This window comes from Primulina eburnea, chromosome 10 (assembly GCF_022965805.1).
Source record: "Primulina eburnea isolate SZY01 chromosome 10, ASM2296580v1, whole genome shotgun sequence".
NCBI classification, from domain to species: domain Eukaryota; kingdom Viridiplantae; phylum Streptophyta; class Magnoliopsida; order Lamiales; family Gesneriaceae; genus Primulina; species Primulina eburnea.
This window is the reverse complement of record NC_133110.1, coordinates 972,276-998,481: the sequence shown is the minus strand read 5'-3', so window position 1 is coordinate 998,481 and position 26,206 is coordinate 972,276. Positions and strand designations below refer to the sequence as shown.

Genomic DNA, 26,206 nt, shown 5'->3' with positions numbered 1-26,206 from the left:
TTGAATTCTTTTAAACTGCAATATTTTTTACATAATAGTTTAGTACTTTTTAAAATGTGTGATTTTCGGCAATATTGCATGCATGAATTTAAATATTTTTTTCGAAAATAAGTTTCAAAAAAATTCTAGTAGTATTTTCATAGTAGAAGTTTCATGATCCTTGGTTGGTTGTAGATTTTGTCTAATTTGAGATTTCCGAAATCCACATTATGAATAGCCGAAAGATCTTAAAATAAAAGGAAAACATACAATTTTTTGATACATAAGCATTATAAATTAATTAATATTGTTATTGGCCTTCATAGATTTAGAGTGCATTCTAATGTGATTATTGTCGACATACAAGAAAATACAATGAGTAGGTCTATTGTGAAATGATTTCACAAATCTTTATTTGTAAGACGGGTCAACCATGCCAATATTCACAATAAAAAGTAATACTCTTAGCATAAAAAGTAATATTTTTTCTTGGATAACCCAAATAAAGAATCCGTCTACGACTCGTAAGACCGTCTGATACAAATTTTGCCCAATATAATAAATGCATTATCAAAGTAAAGTTCTGAGTTTGATAGTTAATTTTTGAAATTGTAACAATCTCTACATTGTTGTGATAATATATCATAAAATCAGATACTGAAATTGATCATAAAACATATGTAAACATGATTTACCTCAAAGAAAAAGATTGAAGATAGCAAATGTGGGATCTAGTTTTGTGAATATTAAGACAAAATCGTGTGATCAGATTCAAATTTATTAATTATTTAAGTAATCTCACCAAGTCAACGGGAAGGGCATATTGGTAGATATCCCTCAGAAGTAGGGGTTAATGTTAAGGTTGCCAGCCTGTCCGCCCAATCCACCATCCAATAATAATAAATTATTAAAAATTGAATCCAATTCTCGGCCCAACTGTCATCTTATCTTGTCACACTTCCACTTTGACATTGTCAAAGTTCATCTATTTATTATAACTTCATTTATTTACCCTTAATATATTATATATATATAATATATATATAAACTCACAAAAAAAACTCCACGGAGATGATCCAAAGGATTAATTTTATGAAATATATATTCTATTTAAATCACTTATAAATATAATATTTTATGTTATATATATAAATATGATATTTTGAATGTCTTTTGTTGAACATATTACAAACCTCGTAAAATGTTCATATAAACATATTATGAAATACCATGTCTTGTATTAAATTTTTTTATGATGTTCACATGAATATTTAGGGCGCCTATGAGATATACAATAAAAGTGGCTCAATATATCAAAATTATTTAGTTACACACACACACACACATATATATATATATATATATATATATATATGTGTGTGTGTGTGTGTGTGTGTGTATAAGATATTTTAGATTAGCAAAATTATTTAAGTTGATTAATATTCATTAATATTTTAGAAACTTCTTGTCACTCGTACTTATGATTTTGTTAGTTCGATTAACTTGATTTCGATTTACTATGTTTCCGGTAATTCGGTATTCCTATTTACTACCAAGTCGATTGATTTTGTACGTAATAATGTAAATTTAGTTAAGTTTGAGAAGACCATTTGATCCAATTGTTGTAATAAATGATAAACGTACACGTGTAATATTGGGAATTCCTATATATACTCAGTGGCTGTGGTTTTATTTGTAACTAGCATGCTATACGCTTATCACATGTTTAATAATTTGTGTAGTTTGTAATTAATTTTTAAATAATACGTGAATTTTTTTTAAAAAAATAATGATGATGCGACTATGTTAAATATATTTGGAATTGATATGGATAACATGAAACTTTATATAAATAATTTCGAAATTATAAAAAATATATAAATGCAACATATTTTATTGGATAGGGATAGTTTACGTTTAAAAACTAACATATTCGGTGGGAAAGAGTTTTAATCCTCATTTGAAAAATGGCAATCTTTATGTCATCCTTAAAAATTAAATTAGAGTTTTTATTAACTTAGTCGCTCAATCATTGCACTATTTTTTGCCTTCATTTTTAATTAATAAAGGACACAGAAATAGTCATTTGACGTAACTTTTCCATTCGAGCACACCCCACGTGTATATTCAATATCTATATAAGTTTTCGTATACATACACACTCATACTGGTATTTCTATATATTTATGATTATTTAACTAAATTACATTTATTTTTATAAAAAAATGGTTGACTAAGATCATTTTTCAAACTATCAAAAAACAAAAAAACAAAAAATTGCAATCAGTAACATTTTTTTGCGGGCATTTCCAAAATATCAGAATTTAACTATTCTTCTTTTTATGGTTGAACTAGAAAGAATGAAGAGATTGTTTTTTTTTTTAAAGAATGACGAGACGTATTCGAAAAATAAATCGAACAGGTCATGTCCTTTTATGGGTTTTCCTGAAGGGCTAAATGCTATTCGCCCATGCTATTTTTCCATCTCTGGGCAAAGGATTTCTAGGATTTTTGTAAAATAGGAAGCAAAAGTAACATAAGCATCATTCAATCACCACAATGAACCGCTAAATTAACAAGATAGAAAATAGATTGTCCTAACAATTGATACAGTAGGCATCGGAGCTAACATTGAAAGTTGAAACTCAAACTACAGAAAACTCAATACACAAGGAGAAAGTACTGACAAGTTTGAATCACCTGCAGATGGTCCCCTGCACAGAAACTGTTTAGATATACAGTTGAAGAGTATAAAATGGATCGCGGCAACATATAATCAGTGCTGTGATAGAGATGGTCCCCCAAAAGAGTAGCGTTGCGAGATTGGTGCTGCTATCAAGTCAGATTCATGGTGGAGATTTAACCCCAGGCGAAATTCTGATGGTTCCCGAAGTGGGTGCAGTACTGGAAGAGGTCTTTGACTAAAGTTGGATTGGTCACACAATGTATATGGTGCAAATGTTCTTTCAACATCAGTGATTGGTGCTATAAGACGAGTTCTGAGCTCACTTGTAATCTGATCGTTAGCAAACATTTCTCTCCCAGATAGAGGATACAATTCTGGAGCCGTTGCAGCTGTTCTAGGGAGTGAGAGGTACCGGTTCACCAATGAGGTTGTGCTCTCATCATAAGGGTCGAGTGCTTCCTTTCCGTAGTCTCTGGAAATTTGGTTAGTTGTATCGACAGGTGGTGCAGCATTTGGTATTCTCTGAGGCCCTTTAAGGCCATAAACATGGTATTCTCTTTCACTGAGGAAAAGCGGATCCGGTTGTCGATTAGCTTCTCGATGCTGAACTGTAGAATCGATATGCATAGATGCTGGATTCCTCAGACAATGCTCCTGTTCTTGCTCATATCTTATAGCATCACCACCTGCAGTTGTTGGCAAGAGATGCCTTCCTTGTTGAAGACCACGACTCCTGTATTCTTGCTCGGTGAGAAAGAACGGTTCTTGAGAAGGAATTGTGTTGGAAGGAACGTGGTACTGAGAGAATTGCTTTTCATGATCCACAGTTGTAGACCTCAGCCACGGGGTAGGCTGGAACAGCTTCGTTAGATGTTTAGTCTGCATATATAAAAATGATCATAATGAAAAACACCAAAGTCGAAGTTCAGACAGAGATTGAAAAATGAAGCAAACCGGACAATAGAAACTGGAGTCATCTTCTTACTTGCTTCATTGTTAACCGTGTATCAAACTTGTGTGTCCTTTTCTCATAACTGTCTTCAATTGCTTTTCGGAACACACTTTCGGGTAGTGGAATGCAGTCCTTGAGAACAGCGAACCGGACCTTTGGAATGTAAAAACTAATATTATCAGAATAAATCTGACGAATTGAAGAAGGAACAGAACAATAAAAATTATATCAGAAAAAAGTAAACCTGAGCAGGGAATCCCCCACCAAAAGCTGCTGGTTCAAGTTTCATGCCACCAGCAGAAGATGCCTCATAAATCCCGTACAAGAGCTTGAGATCATAATCATACAGGAAAATTTTAAGACCGATCTTGATGTCCAACACAATCTCTTTCTTATTAGCTGGCACACCCATTACTTGGTAACGGAAACAATCTGGTTTAGTTTTGGCATTACACATAAAAATCAGTCCACCAAGATTTTTCTCTGGTTTCTCATTCATTTCCTCCGAGGCTTCATGCATATCATTGTCGAGCCCCTTGCCATTTTTCTCTAGATTTCGGTTGATATTCTTTCCATCGCCATTCTGCTCATAACTGCTTTTCCCCCCTTCCTTTGTTCTCCCCCACTTCCGGTTTTTATCGGCCTTAACTTGAGAAATGGATTTTGCCTCTTCTTCTTTGGTTCTCTTCCTCTTCTGGTCTTTACTGGCTTCAACTTGAGAAGAATTCTGGACGGACAATTTGGTTCCAATTTGAGGATTAAGCCTATCGAGTCTAAGCCACGTGCAAGGCTTCCTAGCTACAGGAGCTGCAGAAGATTCCTTGGTTTTTCCATCCTCATTACCATTTTCTGATATTTTCTTACCAGAATCTACTGGTTTTGATGTAGATTCAGAAGCATTACCAGTTTTTCCCCTATGTTTCAAGGCTTTCTTGTCAGGAGTGACTTCGTCTGAAGTAGATTTGAGGGCGAGTCTACTCTTTTTCTTCTTTTTAATCGGTGCCATACTCTTCCCAGCCAACAGAGCTTCTCCTCGAGTGAAATGCTGCAGGCCATGACAATTCAGTAAGAATTCTGGGTAACTTCTGGTGTTATGTATATTTCCATGCCTTCCTTTTCAGTTCATTTATTATCAAGAAAATTAATAAACCGCAATAATAAAATTCGACATTATTCACTCTTCAAATAATTCATGACAGGACGTTATCACTCAATCCCTCACTCCCCCAATGGACGGCTTGCAGTGTTTTCCACAACTCAAAGTTAAACAACCACCATTATTCATCGCATTCCTAACCGACATAAAAGCAAAAATAGCCACAAAACGACCAAATAGATTCCTAAAACCATATTTTTCCTAATTTCATCAATACATTTGAATAATTCAATCATTTTAATCCGATGTCCCAACTTTTCCCCACTTTCTTGGCAAGTTCCCTCAATGATCAGACAACGAATGAACGACAGATTAAAGTTAATAAATTTAACACCCAACGCTCAAATTTCCGCAATAAATAACAAAATATCATTTAAATAGTCTAATTCAAACACGGCAGACTAACCCTAGTTTCCCTAAAACGTAACTACAACAAGGAGAAAATTTAATTTTAACAACTGTATGAAGAGCCACCCAATCCGCCGAAGCAATTTATTCACTGAACTGACCTCGAGCTTGGAGTTACGCGGCCGATGCTCAGAATTCGATCGACAGAGCGGCGCCGAGAGTAGATTGATAATCGCTTAAAAATTCAAGGCTTATACTTCAAGAAGGCATATTTAAATTTAATTTAAATTGGGCATTAAGCTTGGGCTGAGCCCGGAGTGAGTTTGGAAGGCCCGAAAACTATAATGTATTTATACCAAGTATGGATGGCACGAGATATTTTTATATTTTAAACTTAAATGTTTGATTTAATTATAATATTTTTATAAAATTATATAAAATGATTTATTTAGTGATATTTTATTTTCAAAGGAAAGTTTTCAGACTTCTTGTTGGGAGAAGCTATGAGTTTTTATCATAAATAAGATATTATATATAAGTTTTCCATAACTTTTTCTAATACAAATATAAATGAATCACATATTTACTAGTAAAATAAAATTATTGGTAAAAAAGACAAAATTAAATTACATTTTTATGTTATATAGAAATGTAATATTTAGCAACAGTTTATGTTTAACACAGTCATTAGTAAATATAAAATTACATTTTCATAAAATGTTTTGTATGATTTTTTTAAAAGGAAAAAAAGAATGTTAACTATTATTTGATTTTACTCAAATATCTAAATATAAATTTTCCAATGATGCGTGGAGGATTTTCGAAAACTCAAAATGTAATTTGTTGAATTATAATATAAAAGTATACGTCTTCGACATACATTTTATAATCTAAATGAATTATAATTACAAAAATGTAATATTTGTTTTTTTTTTTTTTAAAATTATTTATTTGTCCGACGCGGTGCTGTTGTGAAATCAATGTAGTGCTGATGTAGCGTCACATCAAAAATCACGATGAAAAATTGCTAAAGTCTAAAATAAAAAGACACACGTAGTCAAACTGAATTTTTTTAACTTATATGATGTGTATATGTATTTCTTGAATTGAATCATTGTATGGGAATCTTTGCTCTGTATTTTTTGTGGTTGCTTGATTTTTGATAGGGTTTTTGAGATTCAGATGAATGTTCATGTAATTTTCCCTCCTTAAATGCTTGTTAGTTTGGAAGCAGTGCTTTTTTATGATTTATTTATTAACCCAAATGTTGATTGATCTTTTGGTGAGGATGAGGAAATACGGTTCAGACAGCATAATGGGACAACATGGATTTAATTAGTTGAGGAAATATTTATGTAGTATTTTAGGCGTTGAACTTGAAACTCATGTTTTTAAACAAGTTAACCAAAAAATTTATATATTGCTGATGCATATATAGGAAACTGGAAGGCAGAGTGGCTCTAATCACCGGTGGAGCTAGTGGCATTGGAAAGGAAACAGCCACTAAGTTTATAGACAATGGTGCCAAAGTAATGCTGGCCGACATCCAACAAGAACTCAAACGCCAGCTTCATCCCATGAGATGTCACCCAAGAATCCGACATCTCACAGGCAGTTGATTTCGCCGTACCGGACAACTTGATATAATGTACAGCAATGCAGGCATTGCCTGCCATACTCCACCAAGCATAGCCGACCTTGACCCGTCGGCCTTCGAACGAGTTATGTCAGTCAATGTCAGGAGAGTCATCGCGGGGGATCAAGCACGGGGACAGAGTCATGATCCCGAGGAAAAGTGGAGCCATTTTGTGCACATCTAGCGTGACTGGGCTCGTAGATGTCGTAGCCCAGCATACGTACTCAGATATTTTTATAAAAATTTAAAATCATATATTTCAGATTTCTTGATTTCAAATAATTTAGTTTAAAATTTTTTAGGACCAAACAAATAGAGTCGAACAAAAAGTAACAGCAAATGTTCAAATTAAAAACCTTGGTAGTTGCAATTTTCTTTTGCAACACAATTATTCTTCAAAAAGACTCAAATATTTTAAATTCTCATATTTTTTTCTTACAAAAAAGGCAGTGACATAGTTCAATTCCCTCAAATCCCCTTACTAACATCCTTTAATACATCATCGGGAGTCACAAAACTCCCCAACAAGATGAAGTAAAAGGTTAAAAAAGCAGTAAAAATCGACCTGTATATGTCAAGGTAGAACAATAAGTGTGCTGTGACTTCTGAGGTAACATAAGAACAGAAATTGATATTCACACACACAGACACACAAACAGATGATAAGATCAACATCTAACAGAATCAAGCGAAAAGAAACTTCGGCATCTTTTAAGTAACGAGAAGCAGCTTGTTTGATCATCGACCTCAAGCTGCTTTCTTCATACCAGGATTTAGTAACAACAGCTGTGTTCAGGCTATCATGGGAATTGTCCCACCAGCTTCCAAGATCTGTCGCTCCAGCTACACATGAGAGGCAATTAATTTACAATACTGAAATTTAATCTATGCATAGGTGAAAAAAAAGGTCTTAGGTCACGTATTAAGAAACATATATATATATATATATATATATATATATATATATATGCAAGCCAACGGATAGGCATTGAAAGGGAAAAGTGGGCAAAGGAAGAGCATCAACTAGTCAGAGTTTTGAAAGTACGGGATATATAACATCTGATAAATAAAATAAATTATTCAGGAAGTACGCTAAAAGAACACTAGCAAAGGGAGTGTAAGATGCGATCATACAGAAATATAAGTATTCCAAATATTTACCCGAATCATAGTTTCTAGCTTGTTCTTCACAATACAGTACTCATGTTTCACTTGCTGCAAACACTTCAAGCACCTGCACCAAAAGCTACTCAGTTTTACTATATGACACGAACAATAATGCATCCTATAAAAATATAAAAGATCGAAGTATTAGCAAGTCAAACTCCGCATCAATGATAGGTAGACAAGGAAAAATGACTTCTGAACATAGTTATCACAAGTGCAAAGCTTAATTAGGCACATGCATTTCGTCAAGCACAGGTGCATGGTGAAGCATGAGCTTCACTCAAGTCAGAGACCCCAACGGATATCATTGGTACATTTATGTTGTGATTAAAAAGTGCAGAGCTTTTAAATTGCACCAAAGAGTGCAGAGTTTTTAAAGACACTTAAGTCCGATTGGTTGATGAAGTCAAAAGATAAAAACCATTTTTTTAAAAAAATATTTTTCTTAAAAAGTCTGATTTTTAGAACAGTGGCCGCCTAGGCCGATTTTTAGAACAGTGGGTATAGCTGGTAATGGAGGCATGCACTTTTACGTGTTCCTCCCAACAGAGCTCCGGAATATTCATAGGACCACAAAATGGAATAACAGACGCAATCTTTTGACTATAACTTTGCCTTCGTTAAAATAAGTAATGATAACACAACATATCAGTATTGTTATGTATCAGTATTTAAGCAAAGAAAATAACTTGAATGATTGTTTGTAAGGGATTTCAAGTAATTAACAGCTCATGCAAAAGTTGCCGTGGAGAATATGATTCTGATTATACCAGCTACCAAATGACTGTTTTCTCCATCAACTAATACAGTAGTATCCGAGACCTTTCTCTGTATTTTGTTGCAATAATTTTTCCAGTTGAGTTGGTCTACATTATTAACAGTTACCACATTGTTTCAGAGAAATATTTTATTCCATGAGAACGAACAAGACCATTCTCTTATTTTCCACATTGGGCGAGCAAGGATACTTCATGATTTTCTTGATGTCGTTTGAGTGCTGATTATGTTAACCAATTGGCCATGAGTAAGTGTATAAGAATGGAACTAACAATTACCCAAAATGCAGAAAGAGGATGTATTCAACGTAATAAGTCGATAACCACTTCACCAATTCAACACTATAATAGAAACAATCAACAATTTCACGACACTTTGCTGGAATGACTTTCTAACTCATGCATGTGGATCAAGAGAATATGAAACATGATCACAAAGATGAGCTTACCCGTCAAGGTTCTTCTCCTCACAGTAATCTCTGAAGTCAACACACAAGTTCTTCACTCTTTGCGCACCTATACTGTTATTTAAACCAAATATCACATAAAACGATCAGAAAAGAACAAAATCCAGGAAAACAGTTTCTTGAATCTTCACTCAATGGCCATTCAACATGAGTGCGACCAGATCTAGTTGCCATGCAAATTGGTTGACTAAACTAAACCACAAAAGATCAAGGTAAGGCAACAGTTAACTAATGAAACAGTAGAATATACACGTACTATATTAGCGAACACCAATGAAGAAATCTTGGATTTTCCCCCATTAGATGAGTGAACAGCAAAAAATGAACAAATATAGCCAAAAAGATGTACCTTGAACTGCTACCCTTGAACTGGTGAACATGTGCATCAATCTGCTTAAAATCCACGACACGCTGTTGACTATAAAGTCGAAGTTGAAATTAACAGAAAATAGAAAACAAAAACGTCAGTAAAATCGAAATTCTAGAGTGAAAAAAAACCATGATAAAAATATGAAACTCACAGTGCAGTGGATAAATTATTCATAAGCTTTTCGGAATCCTCAAAGTAAAGCGAAACCACCTCCACAACAAAATCTGGGTTGCTCTCATCTTGCAGCTTCTGCAACTGCACAAACTGATCATCCAAGAATCCCTTTTTCCCACATTAAAAAAATCAAGAAAATTTCAGATTTAATGAATTAGAGGAGCCCATTACAAAATCAGCAGAAAAATCAAGAATCGTATAATTTTCTCGGGAGAAAAACAGTAAAAAGATAAATCAAACCAGTGAAAATTCACCTCACGATGGAGAGAAGTAACAAAGTCAACATATTGTCTCTGCAACTGGCCCACAATCTCCATTGCTCCCCACAAGTTCTGATCTTTCGCGTACTCGACAAAATGAAAAGTATATCTTTTGTCACTGAAAAGACCACATTTTGTTTCAACTAGCAGATCTCTGAATGAGAAATGCAGACGTTTATGTTGGTATAATTATGGGCAGTTTTAAAGAGAAACCTAAGAATTTACTTACCAAAATTAAAAATCTTTTTTGGATGTGCAAATTGAGTAATATTAATGTAAAATAAATATATTTTTAAAAGTTTATTTTATTTAATAATTTTAAATTTATAATTTTTTAATAAAAAGTAATATGTGTCAGTGTGACTCCGATTATCTACACTTTCTATAAAATATTATTCTAGTATTTTTGAAAAAATATATGATGTCATGAATTTCGATTATAATTTTTTTAATAAAATAATAGATGAAATATTAAATTCACAACTTTTTTATTAATAATTAATAATATAAATTATAATGAATTTCAAATAACATCGTTATAAATGAATTTGAAATTTATTTTAATTAACATGAAATATTTAATAAATATGTAAGATGTTGATTTGAAGTTTATAGTATTAATTTTACAAACAACAAATTAACATTTCAAAATTATGAATTTAAAATTCATCAATTCAAACACAAATTTTATGTGTTATTTACCAACTGAATTTATAGAACACTTTTATTTGGTTTTATATTATATATATATATATATATATATATATATATATAACCATTTCTTTTAATTATCAAATTAAATTAAATTAAATTTATATATATCAAATTAAATTTGATGTGTAAATTTATTAATTAAATTCACTAAAATAACTCCATTTCTTTTTAAAAATTTCTCCAAAATTTTCACATTCGGAATGGATAAATATTATAGTCGACAATGATTTCACAACAGATAATTTATAGTAAACATTACTCGTATTAGGTAGCTAACTGAATATGATGTAAAATTCCCTTGTAAGACCATTCTTACCTAATAACCGTACTTTCAAGAACTTAAGACGAGGAGTGTTTGTTTTTTTTTTTTTAATGAAACATAAATTTCATTAAAAACGGTAAAAAGTTGTTAAAATACACTAGACAACCTCAGGAGATAGTCCGAAATTAAATGATATCAAACAACAAACTACCTCAACTTTCTAAACATTATAAAGAAGTCATAAGATTTGTCGCCTCAAGAACACATCGGTATGTATGGATCTTAATCTTCATGAAAATTGCATTAGTGTCTGCCTTATCTCTTTGAAACATGATCCTGTAGCGAATATTCCACACATTGTACACCGTTGCTGAAAGAGCTGTTGTTCTTAATCTACATAGCAATGAGCTTCCCCTGTAAGTAGTCCTGAAAGCACGTAAAATGGTTGATAGAGAGCTCATTAATTTCTTCATGCCTAGCCAATGCCTTACCGCATCCTAAATATCCTTCGAAATTTTGCACTTGAAAAAGAGATGGAAACTGATTCATCTTCATGTAGACAAAGTACGCACCGGCGATCATTGATAAACCCCAATCTATCTCTAGTTAGAAGTTTATCACGTGCTAGCAACCAAAGAATAAATCGGTGTTTTGGGAGTATGAAGTTCTTCGCGAGAAGAGGCTTCCAAGGCCACAACCCTGTCGCTTGGACAAAGAAGTGATAAGCTTTAGTTAGACCACCAGCAGTCCCAAACTAAGTGTGTAGGCATGCGACAGCTTGTTGAATCGAACCCATTTGTTGCAATAATTCATCTCGGATGCACAAGATTTTTTTGATAAGGTGATCGATCGGTCTTTATGCCAAACCCAAGTCCAAACATCCCCATAGCAGCTGGAAACGTGGCTCACCCACTTGATCCACAAACTATCTTTTTTCATATGAATTTTCCATAAGTTTTGGCAAGCAATGCTCGATTCCAGGCTTTCAAATTCCTTAATCCCAATCCTCCATCCGCAACCGGTTTGCATAACATAGACCAAGCAACAGGAGGATGCTTAGTAGGCCACACAAATTTGCGACAAATGGAGTATACCACATCAATTACACAGTTTGGTATCTGAAATATAGCAAACCAGAAACATTCAATTCCTTGTATGACAGATCTTATCAATTCAATTTTGCCAGCATAAGAAAGTGAGTATGTAGGCCAAGATCTAACCTTCTTCTCACACGAGGAGTGTGAGTTGATAAAGTATATGAACTCAATTTTTATGGATTGAATTTTTCTTAATATGTTTTCGAACTAATATGTCACATAAAATTTGTCTAATATAATTTATCTGACTAACGTGATGATTATAGTTCAATTTTTTTTATTAATATTTTCTCGAGCAAGTCTGTCATACAAAGTTTGTTAAATATAATTTATCTGACTATCGTGATTTAAATACTATTGTGTTAGCTCATAATTTATTCAATAAATATCAAAAGAAAAGTAATGACTGCGGTTTCATCGTTAAAAAAACTTAAGATGAACATAATCACATTTTAATTTAAATGGGAATTTTTAAGGAATTGGAAAATAACTCTAGCGGCTGATTTAAGAATAATTATTATTTTTAACACAAGAAATATATTTTTTGTGATAACCATATGTACGGCCACACACACATTCATTTCCAGAAGGTTGTGAAAACGTCGATGTTTATTTATTTAAACGTTTTTCTTCCCTGAAAAAGAAGTATAATCGTTTGGTTTTTTGGCAACTATATTACGCTACCCCACTTTACATGACGTCGACGAGCCACTATCGGATTCGTCGTTATTTTTCATATTTCCCACCGTAAAAAAAAATATCTTCTTTCAAAAAAATTTGAAAATTAATTCTCCATTTTCAATGAGATAGTCGTATTTTTCACACAGCGAATGTAAAATAGTATATAAAATATAGAATTATATGTTTAAATCCATATTTAAATTAAATTGTAAATTCAAAAGAATATTACTATATACATTAAAAAATAAATTTATAAATGATAGATTATATTAAATAATTTTTAATAAAAAACGGATTCACAATCCACACTAACTTAGTTATTCTAAGATCCTTGATTAATAAATAATCTCACTTATCTCTATTCGTAAGACAGGTTGATTGATCCATATTTAGAATGAAAAATAATATTTTTAAAATAAAATTTAATATTTTCTAATATGTTCAAATAAGATATTCATTTCACAAAATTAACCTGTTAGATGGTCTCGTTGAAGTTTTTGTGTAGATAATAATAAAGGTAAAAAAAAAAAAGATTTCCATTGAGCATTAAGTCAACAACTACAAAATGTAATTTCAAAATCAACCTCCCTACTTACCACATTCCTCCACCTAAAAAAATAATTCTTCATGATTTCACTTTTAAAATTTACTAAAGGACCTACAAACAAGTGTTAATAGAGCGTCATGTGATCAATTTTTAAACCACCCACCATTATTAGCCCTCAAATCAAAAAATCATTGTCTTAAAAATAAATTAAAATACAAAATATACATTATAAATAAACTTTATTACAAATATAGATATAGAAACAGAAAAAGTAAAATCAAATAAAAAACAAGAAATAAAGTTGATTTTAAAAAGCAAAAAGAAAAAAAAATTGATTGTTTTCTTTAAAAAATCATTTCAACACATGTTTAACTTTACTTCAATATTTACCGTACACAAAAAGATACACTAGTTATGAATCTCGGAGTATCTATGGTCCACTGGATATAGCACAACAAATGAATGGTGGATGTACCCGGTGGAGCATATAATATCCTACGAATCCCAAAAAAAATAACGTAAACGTTCATGTAGACGTAAAGTGACAACCATATTTGACTGAGTGATAAAGTTTTTAAATAATGCAAACCCAAAAATCATAAGATTGTGACCACTCAGCTAATCTAATGATATAAATGGTGGCTTTCATTTTGCAGGATACGTATCTTGAATTAATATTGCATTTGACGGCAAATAAATATAAATAATAATAAAACAAACCACATTTGGCATCAATTCTTAACACATTAAGCTATGAAAAGTGATGGCAAAACGGATGATGCTGTTAAAGAAAAAATCCACTGACTAAAATGTGATTTGTCTGCTTTTCATTTCCTTTTTTATCTTTTTTTTTAGTTAAAAAATGTCAATACAGATGGGAACCGACTTGTGCAGAAACAATAAATAAGACTGTACATGATTGAGTGAGCGTTCCCCAAACAAAACAAATGTAAATCCTAACTCCCCCGAATCAAATCCTTAATTTACATGATGCACCCTTTCCAGGATTTCAAGAATTGCTAATTGACAAACATGAATATACACGCAAACAGGGACGAGCCTGGGTTATAACTTACCTGGTATTGTGCTCGAGTTCCAATGTCAAATCTCAGGGCCATGACCATTTATTCTGTATCTGTCCAGTTCGATCAACCTGCGATTAATGGAAGAATTCGAGCTAAGATTTGCCACATGGAAATGAAATTAATAAATAGGCTGTGAATTGAAGAGAAACCGGATGGCGGCATTGTTGCTGTAGATTCTTACCATCTTCGGAAAAATCAAACATCCCACCGATCCATCCTTCCTCAGATTTTTCCTCATCGTGAGTGTTGCTAGCACCAGTGTCATCCACCTCTTCGGTCGCAACTTCAGTTGAGTCGTGGTATTCACCTAACTCTGGCTTACTGCAGTAGCCTTCCTTGAAGAAATGCCCATAATCTTCTGCTTTCTCCATCCCTGAAAGCACAAAAACATTGGGTCAGAATTCTACCACATTTAATCACGAAATCTGATTTGAGGAGGGCAACTGACACTAATGCAGTATTAGAATTTAGAAATTGTAAAATCTGTGGGAGGAAAAGGGGGAGATGGGTCTAGATATCAGACCCTTATCTCTTTACTATGTTTAAGGCATTTGCAGAATGGATAAGTAGTATCGGAGTTTTATAAAAGTTCGGGTGATCAAAATCAAGATAATTCTCTGTTCTCTGAACGATTGTGGTGAAAATGGGAAGGAGATGAACTTCACACTTGATGTGATATTGTACTTCAGTAGATACATAAACTAGTCCAGTCTTCTAACTTCAGGAGGATAACTGCCGGTGAATTAAAGGCAAATAAAACATCCACAATCTTGGCAGAAGAACTTGTCACCTCCAAATGCAACCAGAAAACACGAAGCTTCTCAAATTTAGGTAAGAAGAAACAGAAGCTAAATAATTTCACAAGTATGCTGCACAAAGACATCAATGAAAAAAGTATCTTACCTCCTGAGTTTTCAGTAGAACTATCTGATGGTGGATTTGAATGAGAAATAATACGTGGGCCACCAGTCGCCTCTCTAGCTTGACAACTATCAGTGGAAGCACTATGATATCGTCCATCAGACGACACAGATCTATATTAAACGGCCAAGTAAAATACAAATGTAAGTGCATAAACCAGGATTGATGTCCTACTTTGGTGTCGGATGATATACATTTATCGAGGGGGCGATAAAAAGAGAAAACAGTAACCTGTAGCCATCTTGCAAAGTACCATTATGAAAAAAGTGCAGCACTACAAAATGACCATAATAAATTGATCTCTTAGGTGCATTTAGTAAAATATGGTAGATGAGAGAAATATTCCATTCAAACTGGAAATTTGCAGCAATATCCATGGACAAACCCAACAAGAAATAATCAAGAATGCATAAGAACCAAGGATAAGATAATCACCGGCTAGTCCATCCAGGCCTTGCACTAGAGTAATGATCAAATACTGGCAACAAATCCTTGTGTCTTATCTCCAATTCATGTGAAGTCAACATCTCAATTTCAAACTCCCCACCAAAATAACATTCAGCTCTTGGAGGTTCAATTGCATGGAAATGTATCTAGCAAACCGTGTAAATTAGTTACAGAAACCCACAATAAAACACAAAGGTATCAGTAATTCAAGACTATGTACCTTTGACTTTTGCCATATGGGTAATCTGCAAGAGTTTATTTGCACTTCAGCATTAGACAGATACCAGGGTGTTCTTTCTGCAGATTTCATCGTGCCACTCTCAACCAATTCCTTCCCCCCAGAACACTCCTCCTGGGAATCAATTTTAGAGTTGTCAAGATAAGCGTTCTCTCCATGAAAGATGCCAGATAAAAATTCTTCAATTTCGAGATCATCTAGTCTTCTGCAAACATCCCACCATTGTGCAGGGTCAACTTTGACCCTGAATTCTTCGTGTTGTGGGTTCACTTGTGCAGTTGACCAGGAATTGGTTCTACACTCGCTCAGTTCAACCCCTAATGATGATTGAATTTCATATTGAACAACAAAGCTTGATGGGGTATAAACTAAGATGTGCTCCAAAGCATTGGAGCTCGAAAGAACATCCAAAGAACCAGTAGACTTAGAATTATGAAAAACAGCAGAAATAGCTCCAGATGGTACACTTGTATTCCCAACCATTGAAGCAGCAGCATTGCTTACTGAATTAAGCAAGCCGGAGTCACTGCATTTTATCCGGGTGACGATACAAAGGGTACAAGTATGCGGAGGAGAATAATGTTGTTCATTTGTGGTGAAAGATGAAGTAGACCACCACGGTGGAGATGAAGCTATACACAGCAAGGTACCTTGCTCATGAGTCTGTAAAGCTTGAATACCATCGTCTCCCCCGAAAGGGGACAAAACAAAGATATGGCAAGTTCCTCTAGATGAAATAATAGCAATCCACTGACTATATTTACTAAAACAGATGTCCTGGATTACCTGCCAAAAAAAAAAAAGGAATCAAGAAATTCATAAACCTTGAGTTTTCTGGAAAAAAGAAGATGGTACTAGAGAATAATAGTTAACAATGGACACTTGCGTATACTTACAGCAGTTGTTATACCCCGATACAACTTGTAAAGATGCACATGTGAAGTGCTCCAGTCATTACAGCCTGATCCTCTGCCTTTATGAGAAGGCAAGATCCTAAAAACATTTATATTATTTCCATGTACAGAAGCAGTAACCAAAAGAGTCCCACTTGGATCAAAACATAAAGCAGATATTGGACTTGTATGAGCCCTAAATTGTGATATAACTTCCGAGGAAACAAGGTCCTTCACAGCTACCTGCAGTAAACAAATTAATGTACATAGTGCTAAAAGGTCAAACCTAACATCTTCTATAATAAATTTCAAAGAGATAAAAATGAACATGATAATGTTAACAGTGCCATGAACTTACCACACCAGCGTTCTCTGGTTCAGATGCTGCTAGCTTCCCAATTTTCCAACCAGGAGAACTAGGACTCTCATGAAGCAGCTCAGGACAGTATTTGGATAGTTTTTTATAACCCATGTCACCCAGGGTAAGTATCCCTGCAGCTAAGTGTCTGCTAGATTCCACTGCATAACGAGCCATCAGGGTTCCATTCCCTGGAGATGTGGAAGGACTAACACTAGAAGAAAGGTTCTTTGGACTCATGCGGCCCGTATTTAACATAAATGGGCGATTAGGCGGATAAGCCAACCACCTAGGTCCAACAGCCATTGGACCATACCCAGCCCCCATTCCAACAGGTACTTGCTCTCTGGATCGGGGAACAGGATAGGTGACCACGAGAAATTTTTTCTCAAGCGTAAGTGCATCAAAGCAATATACCTGCTCAATAAACAACCCAATCATCTGTCAGACCTGTAGTCAAGTTTCATTAGAAATGTGATTCAAACGTATAAATGGCATGCACTCTCAAAAGCTATCTTGTGAATGAAGTATACACTTGAAACCAATTTTAACCACTCTTGCACACACACGATAAATACTTTATTTGAGAAACACCACGAGATAAATACATAAAAAATTTCCTATAAAGCCATGTACCATCCAGGCCAATGAGAGTATAATCCAAATACAACACACCACAGCCAGTATCCGAAACGCAAACAAGAAGAGAAGAGAAAAGTAAAGGAAAAGTTACAGAAAAAAATGCATCCATACTTGTTCTTCAAGACCAATAGCTACCACTTGTAGGCTGCATCTAACCATAAACACCGCAGATTTAAAATCAACCACCTTCACATATTCATTCAATTTCATTGAGTAAAATCGAACAGTAGATGGGGGGTCACACGAGCTCTTTATAGATGATTCTGTTGCACCATTAGTGAAAGACCGAGTATTCTGAGGTCGAGTGATCCTTTCATTATCGTCCCCACCAACAACTACTAGCATAGGATGTGATTTTTTGTACACTTCAGCACCATTACAATTTGCTGGAGCTGGAATAATTTGTAAAAAAGTAACTGGTCCGTAACGCCTTGAAGCCAGTTCAATAAAGCTACAGGCATCCTCAACATCAAAAACTTGGAAACCCTTTAGATAACCAATCAATAAGACATGCCTCAAGGCTGTTGGACTAAGCTCTAACTCGTCAAAACCAGCCCATAATACCTGAATAACACAGAGGATCAGATCCAGAACAAGTAGAGAAGCACTCCGAAAATACCCAATTATAAGAAAACACACAAGACTCGTAAACCGGATGCAAAGCTCTTACTACCGGATAAAGGCAAAAGATTATTATTGCACTAGTAAACAGGTCCGATGAGAGCATAACAAAATAACAAAATCTCATCCTATTCATTCTGTGGCATGATTTTTGAGGCAATTGGCACAATTTCGATCACCATGAAATTAAAACCACTTGACCTACAGAGTTCCTTGAATCCTAGAGCATGCTCTTTCTCTACAAGTTCACGAAAGTAAATTTGATTATGCTGTCTTACTGGAAGGATGTCGATTCAAGGTTCAATTCCGTAAATTAATTTTTTCTATCACAATAAGATTTTCACAATCTAAGATTAAGTTCTGAAACGATTCATCTAGTTTATACAATTTAAAAAAATAACTCAATTATCTCGGAAATTAAGTGCTCAAATTCAATCAAGACATCAACGAAATGAACTAACCACCTTAACAAAACTAACTATTACATGAAGAGAAAAAGCAGAATACAGACAAGAAGATTAAAAAAAATGTCAGAAATGCCGACCTGCTCTTTTCGATCGTCTCCAGAGGAAGAAATGGAGGCGGCGACGGACGCACCGGCAGACCGCACTGCGGTGCTAGCATTCGTCGATACCGTTTTGATACAAGACGAAATAATTCTCAAAGAATAAGGCAGCAATTTGCTGTTTTTCCCCTTGCTTCGCCTCATTTTTGAAAGATTAATCTTTCAGACTATCCTCTCAGCCTTTCCCAACCACCAACGACTGACGAGTAACTCCAGATTCAACTCCACCGCCGTCGTGCTCCGCTGCACTGGCCGACGCGCAATACTTACCGCCGTCGATCATCAAAATTCTGCGATCGTCGGATAAACGGGAACACCACCGCGAAACAGTCGCAAGAATATTCGATTCTGGTTTCCTTCTTTCAGTAAAAAATTATGAGTTTTGACTTGAAGCGCATGCTTTCTTTTCACTGTTTCTGTATTTATACACGCACGCGATCTCCTCCGCTTCTCTTGTTGGCGCTCTGAGAAATTCTATCCTTACATTCATTTAAAACCATTTTTTCTCTTATTACTACCAATAAAGCGTGTTTAGATAATTTCTTTACAACTAATTTGATTTACATTAAAAAAAAAAAGATAATATCATAATTATAAATGAATTAATTATCACTCTAAATTAGAACAATTAAATACATGTAAAAAGAACCCCAAATCACTCTAAAACATTAATTATGATATACACGATGAGAACATAGAAAGTACTTAAATGTCACAATTAGCAACTTTATTAAAATGCCATCTACTCTCCCCGCAATGAATGAATGAAATAACAAGTTAGCAGAAAATGGCATGTGCCCTCTTTATCCATATTTTGGGAAAGGGAGAAAACATAGTAAAGCACCCATTCCTTCCCTATTCCTTCTTGAATCAAGTAGAAAATTCGATTCTTGTTGGTAAAACTTTCAAAAATGGCATGGAATTTATCTACATGCATGCGTGTGATATTGGTTTTCCATTTCTAATTTCGTTATGCCCACTCAAATTATTAGTCAAACTTCCCACAGTCAAACCAAACAAATTTCCTACCTTTATTAAGGTCTAATTTAATTTAATTAATAAATAAAATATAGCAAAAGGGAAAAGTAATAAAGATTAGTTAAGTTGATGAACCAAATGCATTGACCGTGTCGATCAGTCTTTGCACTATTAAATGTTTATGCTGCAGTAAATTAAATGACCACCTAACGGTTTAGGGAAAGGGACATGTATAGTAAAATTAATTCCACATATATAGATATATATCACAATTTTTTTTCCTTCCAAAAATCGATATACAAAAGATGGTTAAATGGTTACTACATACATAAAATAGTAAATATTTAATTGTTTTGAAAATCGAAAATCCGGAATGGAATATACACGATATCGACAACTTAAATTTGGTATCAGGCTTGATTCACACCATAAAAAGTATGTCTCATTCGTTATATGTTCAAAGCTGAATATATTAGATCGATTTACAATGCCCTCGTGCCTATTCAATTACTCGAAACCCAAAATATGTTTTTTCAAATATTATTCAAAACATTCGAGGCGACGAGTCCCGATAATCCTATATATGTATCAATATAATATAATGTAGTTTAAGTATGAGTTATTAATATTCACCTCTCTTGTGTTTTATGTATTAATACATAAAGTAAGCAAAAAAACCCGTTCAAGTATCAAGGGTCTTGCGTGTTTGCAGATTCAAACCATTGAAGTCTTTGCTGAAGCTGTATTCTTCTGCACTAAAAAGCTCTTTGTAATAGTTCTTCCAACTTGACAACTTCTTACGTTTTCTAATCAGCTCTAGGCTGCCACAGCTCCCTCTCAAAAGCAGCAGAATCTGCATTAATCAAATACAAGAACTCGTGTTTAATGTAATATCGCGACATGGTTGATCTCTGTTTACTTAAATGATACGTGCCTGACTCATTCGAGGGCGTTGAATCGGAGATTGTTGGACACATAATGAAGCAGCCAGGATCATGAGATTTAAGTGTATGGGATTGTAGTTATCACCAAGTGAGGGATCTACAAGTTCTCTGATTCTGTTCTTTTTTAGCAGAGGTTTAGCCTGACACAAAAGAAATAACAACACAAAGATTTAATGCATACGTTTAAACAATGTTGCTCCGACTGAGGGTGCACTCGAGCAAAATTGAGCTCTAGTTGCACTATATTCTGGGAAAAAATATCAATGGACGGAGTAATTTGAGCACGACAAGCTCAACTTTATCAAGCATCAATTGATCTCAAATTCGAAATTAACTTAATAAAATTAAGTGAAAACTAACGGTTCGGATAATATTTAGAAAAATGAAAATTATTATTTGAGCCAGAGACAACAAGCATTCAACCCTGAGATATTTAGCCAAAGTTCGACTCAGGTTGGTGTTCCTTCTCCAGCCAAGTTTTGACAAACTCTTTGGAACTACTTGCCTAGGTCTTGGGTTGCTTGCACCCCTACTCAAGCCAAGATTCGAATCTTGAGAAACGACTTGCTCGACAATTTAGCTAATTTCTCAAGCAAAATCATTACATTTTTAGGATTATATGTGGACCGGAGATAAGCTAGTCATACCCACATAACAAGGCTTTGCTGAGAGTAATCCAGGGCTCGACGTCCAGAAATAAGTTCCAACAGCAGAACCCCAAAGGCGAATACATCAGTTTTTTCATCTACTATTCCATGCATTAGAAATTCAGGTGCTAGATACCTGCATCAACAATGGATTAGCACCAAATACCGATCATTCTACAAAAATGGGTTGAAAAGAACTGAGGAACGTTAGATTCCACGAACCCGAAAGTGCCTTCAACATTTAAAACAGTAAGGTGAGTCCATCGATCTGGGAGCCATTTAGCTAGCCCAAAATCACAAATCTGAATCAAAGCAATAATTGAGGTAGATTCAACTAAAAACCTTATAAAATTACTTTCAATTTCTTGATATCCTATAACTCGGGTCACTCATTGATATACCTGAGGTTCAAAGTCCTCCGTAAGCAATATATTTGCAGCCTTAATATCTCTATGAATGATCCTTCTCTGACATCCTTCATGAAGGTACAGCAATCCTTTTGCTGTGCCTATCCCAATCTTGTGCCGAATATCCCACTTGAGCTTCTCTCTACTATCTATTTTATCACAAAAATATGAGGAAAAACAATTGAAAATCTGGATCCAAAAACTTAGAACAAGTGTCAGAACAATAAACAGCGAATCTGGATAAGGTGAACTAACTGTGAAGCATAGAAGCCACGCTTCCAAGGGGAGACAACTCAAGAACAAGGTACACCCCTCCTTCAACGCCGTAACCCATCAATTTAGCAGTGTTTGGATGATTTATGTGAGCCATTATGCCGAGTTCTGATAGAAAATCATTGATTCTTTCCTCCGCTAGGCCTTTAATCAAACGCTTGATCGCAACAAGCTGGCCCCCTTTCAAACAACCTCGATAGACTTCAGCATAACCGCCTTTCCCGATCAAATATCCTATTTCATATGCATATACACACACTCACACTCATGATTTACAAGATTTCATAAAGAGGGCCATTTCTTATCAAGATATATGATCACAAGGGGTAGGCCAATATTTCGAACTAGGGGCGACTAACGCACTTTTCTGGTCGAAAAACTCACATTTTCACAAAATTATTTAGTTATTTTTCGTTCGACCCTCTTTGTCCAGCCCGCTCGTATCATAAAGCTAACCTTGGGTAAAATTGCAGGTTGCTGTCTGGAGTTCTGAGAAGGTAAAATTCTTCCATTGAGGCTTGAAATAGTTCAGATGAGGATCTAATACCGCCCTTGTCACCCCTAAAACTTCCTCTTCAGCACTACTGCTAAATCTTCTAGATAAATTGAGGGATTTGAGGGAATGCAATGTGGCTAACTGCCCTTTGGATTTAACTCTCAATAATTGAAAAAACTCAGCCCATCTCGAACCCGGTTTCGGATAAATCTGAACTTCTGATTGTGACGTGCTTGTAGCTTTGGAGGAATCTGTTTCAGATTCAGCACTTCTTAGGAAGTCCTCAAGCACAGTATCAGGGGAACAGGCCTTTGATTTATCTTTCTCCATCTCCATTACTGATCATATTCCCAGCTCCACCAAGAACATATAAACAGATTTCATTATGCGAACATATATAGTTATAAGATTCGAATTACATAATTATAAAGAAAGGGATAAGCTGTTCTTGTGAATAGAAAGTTGTCTTTTTTATTCCAAAAATGTAGCCAATCATATAAAAAAAGGTACAAAGGGATCAGCTTTTAGTCTTTTACAGAAATAAACATGAATTTCAAGAAATCCCACAGAGTAATTAATCTCAGATTCAACAAAAAAAAGCACATTACAAAAGACCCAAATCACCCTAAGAGATGCAGGCTAGAAAAATCAGACATGCTCACAGACCACACAGTAAGTGAGAAATCAGAAAAACCCATCAATAAATACTTCTCGCTCAACATTTTAAGAATCGTGGAAATGTATACGCACCACCGTAGAGTAGAATACCGAAGCAGACAGAAACAGAGGATTTCTTCTGTGTGGTTTTCCAAAGCCAAGCTTGCGATTTTTTAGATCGTTTTCTAAACAAATAGAGTATTTTTGCCTTCAGCTGCACACTCGATGTGTGCATGAAGGAATGAAAGTGGCAATAATTATGGGAAGATATCTTCAGAGAGAAGAATCTTGGGTTTACTCCATCCCTACCAACCACCCATAAATTTGATTTAAAGAGAAACAAAATTGGAAATTTAGTTTTAGTAAGATGACAAGGAGAAGATGCATGCATGGGTATGAGAAGATCAGAAGATGCATGCATGGGTGGCAGCGGCGGGAGATGCAGAGGTGGCCGCCGACGCTTATGTGGACGTTTGGCTCGGCTGCTCATTTAGTTTATCTAGTTAATTTCACGAGATAGATTTTTAACTAGATTCAGTTCAAGTTGAAAATATTATTTTTCATACTTAGTAAGGATAAGTATTATCGGACTGATAATTTTTATTAGAAAAGATTAGTGATACTGTCGCAGATGTAGATATACTCAATTAATTAAACTATAATTTTATATATACATTAAATTTTGTAATAAAATATAAATAATAAAAATTATAGTAAATTTTTAAATATGAATTAATAATTGAGTTACAATTTTTCAATTTTGCTAGATTTTGTTTCTTGTAAAAATGATGATTTTATGAGAATTTGGGAATTATCTGCACATAAATTAAATTTTAATATAAATATAATTTATATGTATTGTAATAGAAAATTATAATGATGTTACAATAATATTTTTAAAATTCAAAATCGATGATTGAGTTTCAATTTTTAAAAAAGTTTGTTTGAATAATGGTATAAAAGAAGAAATTGTATTTTGGAAAAAAAAAAAAAAATTAAACTAACATGAAAAAGTTAGTTAGTATTAGGGTCAAAAGTTTTTGCAAAGGTAATGGCTAAATTTCAATTTTGTTTATCTTTTCATTTAAAAATATAATGGTATTATGCATGGGGAAAGAGTATTTTTGGAAAACAAACTGATATTACGAAGATAGTTTTAAGGTCTAATATAGAAGGAAAGAAAATCAGAAAACTAATCACAATCACAGCATTACATTCAAAACTAAACATAAAATTATTTATCATAATTAAAGAGAAAATTTGTTATTTATCATTTAATCATAATTTCAATCAAACTAACTAAATTTGACTAGTTACTTATGGATTTTGTTCTTGTTTTTTTTTTTTTTTTTTACCTCTTTTTAAATAATTTTTGACACATACATAAAATGTATTTAGCACACTGCAAGAAAACTTATACCTCAATAAACATAAAGTAAAAATGATCCAACTAGAAGCAATAATATAATGATGGCCAATTAATTAATTAACTCACCACAATTATTTATCCCCTTTGTTTTTTTATTACAGCATATCCTAAACTTAAGTTGCACGAAATCATATGTTAATGATAACCGATCGACATAACATTTATAAGTGTGTTTCAAGAAAAATATATAACATTTAGCTGTCATCATAATTACTTGTCCACAGACAGAAGCGTGGATAATAAGAATTGTCTATTTGCATTTATTTACTTATTTTTCCCTAATAATTGGCGTCATTTATAAATATATATTTTCTTATGTCCCCAATAAAAATTACTTTTCTCTTGGAAATATTAAAAAAAATTAAAATCAATCCCTCAAAGATTCAAGTACTGCAAGATACAACGATGGAATATTCAAGCACAAAATTGACTATAATTTAAAACCATAATATGTTCATTAATGAAGTATGTGACGTGTTTGTTATGAAACAAAACATTGGTAAGGTAACAAGAAACCAATATTATCTGCTATTGATACCTTGTGCTATTCTGCTTTTTGGGCTCTTTATCATCCCAAAGTCCCCCTCCCCTAGATGGCTGGTAAGAAACGCAAATTTTCATCCATTTTTTGGAAATATTTTCAGAAACTTACTAGTTAAATTACTAGGCAAAACTAGGAAATCAAAAGAAGTTTGAATCTTCATTACGAAGACTTCGAGGTAAGAATGCTGACGTATCTGAGGAGGCAGCTGAAATTCAAGTACAAACACATTTAAAACTTGCAACATGAATATAAACATCTCAAAGAATTATGTAAGCGAAATGTATTTTCTTTCCAGGACTATATAGACACTTTGGAAAAGCTTCCTAAAGCTAAAGTGCTCGATTTATTTCAGAAACGGTCAGTCACGGTAAAATGTTTCTTCTTCTTCTTCTTCTTATGTTAGTACTCGTGTGACCTACTCTGCTTTAAGTTCTATATTTATAGACCATATCTTTCTCGTCTATAGGTTGTTAATTTTAACGCTCAATAAACAAGTATGAGTTATATATTGTCCCACAAATAGGAGTGGGACTAATGGAATCTGTATCTATACCAGCAGTGTCTTTGAGCCCTCGGGTAAGTTCACGTGTTTTGGAAGCATTTTTACAAACTCTGCGGATCAGATTACAGATTAAATCTCACCATCACGTGTAATATCGCAGGGTTTCCAGCAGACGTGGGAACTATAGATAACCTATGCCATTCTTCAGGTATCGACATCGCACTTCCAGTTCTTGGAGATTCAAATCTATTTCACGAAAAACCAAGAAACTAATTCTTACGGAATCT

At 34.1% G+C, this 26,206-nt stretch overlaps 4 protein-coding genes across 5 annotated transcripts; all 4 read right to left on the bottom strand.

Annotated features, from left to right (window-relative positions):
• Positions 1–2,465: 2,465 nt before the first annotated feature.
• On the bottom strand, positions 2,466–5,418 carry LOC140842268 (uncharacterized). The gene is made up of 4 exons (XM_073210024.1): positions 5,283–5,418; positions 3,862–4,662; positions 3,651–3,770; positions 2,466–3,544 (listed from the first exon to the last, which is right to left on the bottom strand). Exons 2-4 carry the CDS (start codon positions 4,621–4,623, stop codon positions 2,756–2,758), a joined length of 1,671 nt encoding a protein of 556 aa, XP_073066125.1. The 5' UTR covers positions 4,624–4,662; positions 5,283–5,418; the 3' UTR covers positions 2,466–2,755.
• Positions 5,419–7,167: 1,749 nt separating this feature from the next.
• LOC140803545 (histidine-containing phosphotransfer protein 1-like) lies at positions 7,168–10,161 on the bottom strand. The gene is made up of 6 exons (XM_073159455.1): positions 9,966–10,161; positions 9,689–9,819; positions 9,517–9,585; positions 9,150–9,221; positions 7,919–7,991; positions 7,168–7,600 (listed from the first exon to the last, which is right to left on the bottom strand). The coding sequence occupies exons 1-6, from the start codon at positions 10,026–10,028 to the stop codon at positions 7,550–7,552; spliced, it is 459 nt and encodes a 152-aa protein (XP_073015556.1). The 5' UTR covers positions 10,029–10,161; the 3' UTR covers positions 7,168–7,549.
• Positions 10,162–14,073: 3,912 nt separating this feature from the next.
• On the bottom strand, positions 14,074–19,520 carry LOC140842267 (autophagy-related protein 18g-like). Its single transcript, XM_073210023.1, has 9 exons — positions 19,022–19,520; positions 17,968–18,420; positions 17,215–17,631; positions 16,860–17,099; positions 15,946–16,749; positions 15,714–15,871; positions 15,261–15,391; positions 14,539–14,730; positions 14,074–14,425 (listed from the first exon to the last, which is right to left on the bottom strand). The coding sequence occupies exons 1-9, from the start codon at positions 19,184–19,186 to the stop codon at positions 14,421–14,423; spliced, it is 2,565 nt and encodes an 854-aa protein (XP_073066124.1). The 5' UTR covers positions 19,187–19,520; the 3' UTR covers positions 14,074–14,420.
• Positions 19,521–20,515: 995 nt separating this feature from the next.
• On the bottom strand, positions 20,516–23,814 carry LOC140842266 (receptor-like cytosolic serine/threonine-protein kinase RBK2). Of its 2 annotated transcripts, XM_073210021.1 has the most exons (8): positions 23,538–23,814; positions 22,748–23,125; positions 22,274–22,525; positions 22,013–22,167; positions 21,834–21,913; positions 21,612–21,747; positions 20,955–21,104; positions 20,516–20,873 (listed from the first exon to the last, which is right to left on the bottom strand). In XM_073210021.1, exons 1-8 carry the CDS (start codon positions 23,677–23,679, stop codon positions 20,703–20,705), a joined length of 1,464 nt encoding a protein of 487 aa, XP_073066122.1. In that variant the 5' UTR covers positions 23,680–23,814; the 3' UTR covers positions 20,516–20,702. The 2 variants fall into 2 exon arrangements, with proteins under 2 accessions (XP_073066122.1, XP_073066123.1); XM_073210022.1 differs by lacking the exon at positions 23,538–23,814 and having other exon boundaries at positions 20,517–20,873; positions 22,748–23,530.
• Between the last annotated feature and the right edge of the window lie 2,392 nt (positions 23,815–26,206).

Excerpts from the sequence above, each read along its gene's own strand:
- LOC140842267 (XM_073210023.1), bottom strand. The coding sequence starts at position 19,186 with ATGAGGCGAAGCAAGGGGAAAAACAGCAAATTGCTGCCTTATTCTTTG. Across the intron at positions 18,421-19,021 it reads GAGACGATCGAAAAGAGCAG|GTATTATGGGCTGGTTTTGA; the intron begins GTCGGCATTTCT and ends TGTGTTATTCAG. Across the intron at positions 14,731-15,260 it reads TTCTACTGAAAACTCAGGAG|GGATGGAGAAAGCAGAAGAT; the intron begins GTAAGATACTTT and ends TTGTGCTTTCAG.
- LOC140842268 (XM_073210024.1), bottom strand. The coding sequence starts at position 4,623 with ATGGCACCGATTAAAAAGAAGAAAAAGAGTAGACTCGCCCTCAAATCT. Across the intron at positions 3,771-3,861 it reads GTGGGGGATTCCCTGCTCAG|GTCCGGTTCGCTGTTCTCAA; the intron begins GTTTACTTTTTT and ends TACATTCCAAAG. Across the intron at positions 3,545-3,650 it reads CACGGTTAACAATGAAGCAA|ACTAAACATCTAACGAAGCT; the intron begins GTAAGAAGATGA and ends TTATATATGCAG.
- LOC140803545 (XM_073159455.1), bottom strand. The coding sequence starts at position 10,028 with ATGGAGATTGTGGGCCAGTTGCAGAGACAATATGTTGACTTTGTTACT. Across the intron at positions 9,820-9,965 it reads TTACTTCTCTCCATCGTGAG|GGATTCTTGGATGATCAGTT; the intron begins GTGAATTTTCAC and ends TGTGGGAAAAAG. Across the intron at positions 7,601-7,918 it reads AGCTAGAAACTATGATTCGG|CTGGAGCGACAGATCTTGGA; the intron begins GTAAATATTTGG and ends TCTCATGTGTAG.
- LOC140842266 (XM_073210021.1), bottom strand. The coding sequence starts at position 23,679 with ATGCACACATCGAGTGTGCAGCTGAAGGCAAAAATACTCTATTTGTTT. Across the intron at positions 22,168-22,273 it reads CGTGGCTTCTATGCTTCACA|ATAGTAGAGAGAAGCTCAAG; the intron begins GTTAGTTCACCT and ends GTGATAAAATAG. Across the intron at positions 21,914-22,012 it reads CGGAGGACTTTGAACCTCAG|ATTTGTGATTTTGGGCTAGC; the intron begins GTATATCAATGA and ends GCTTTGATTCAG.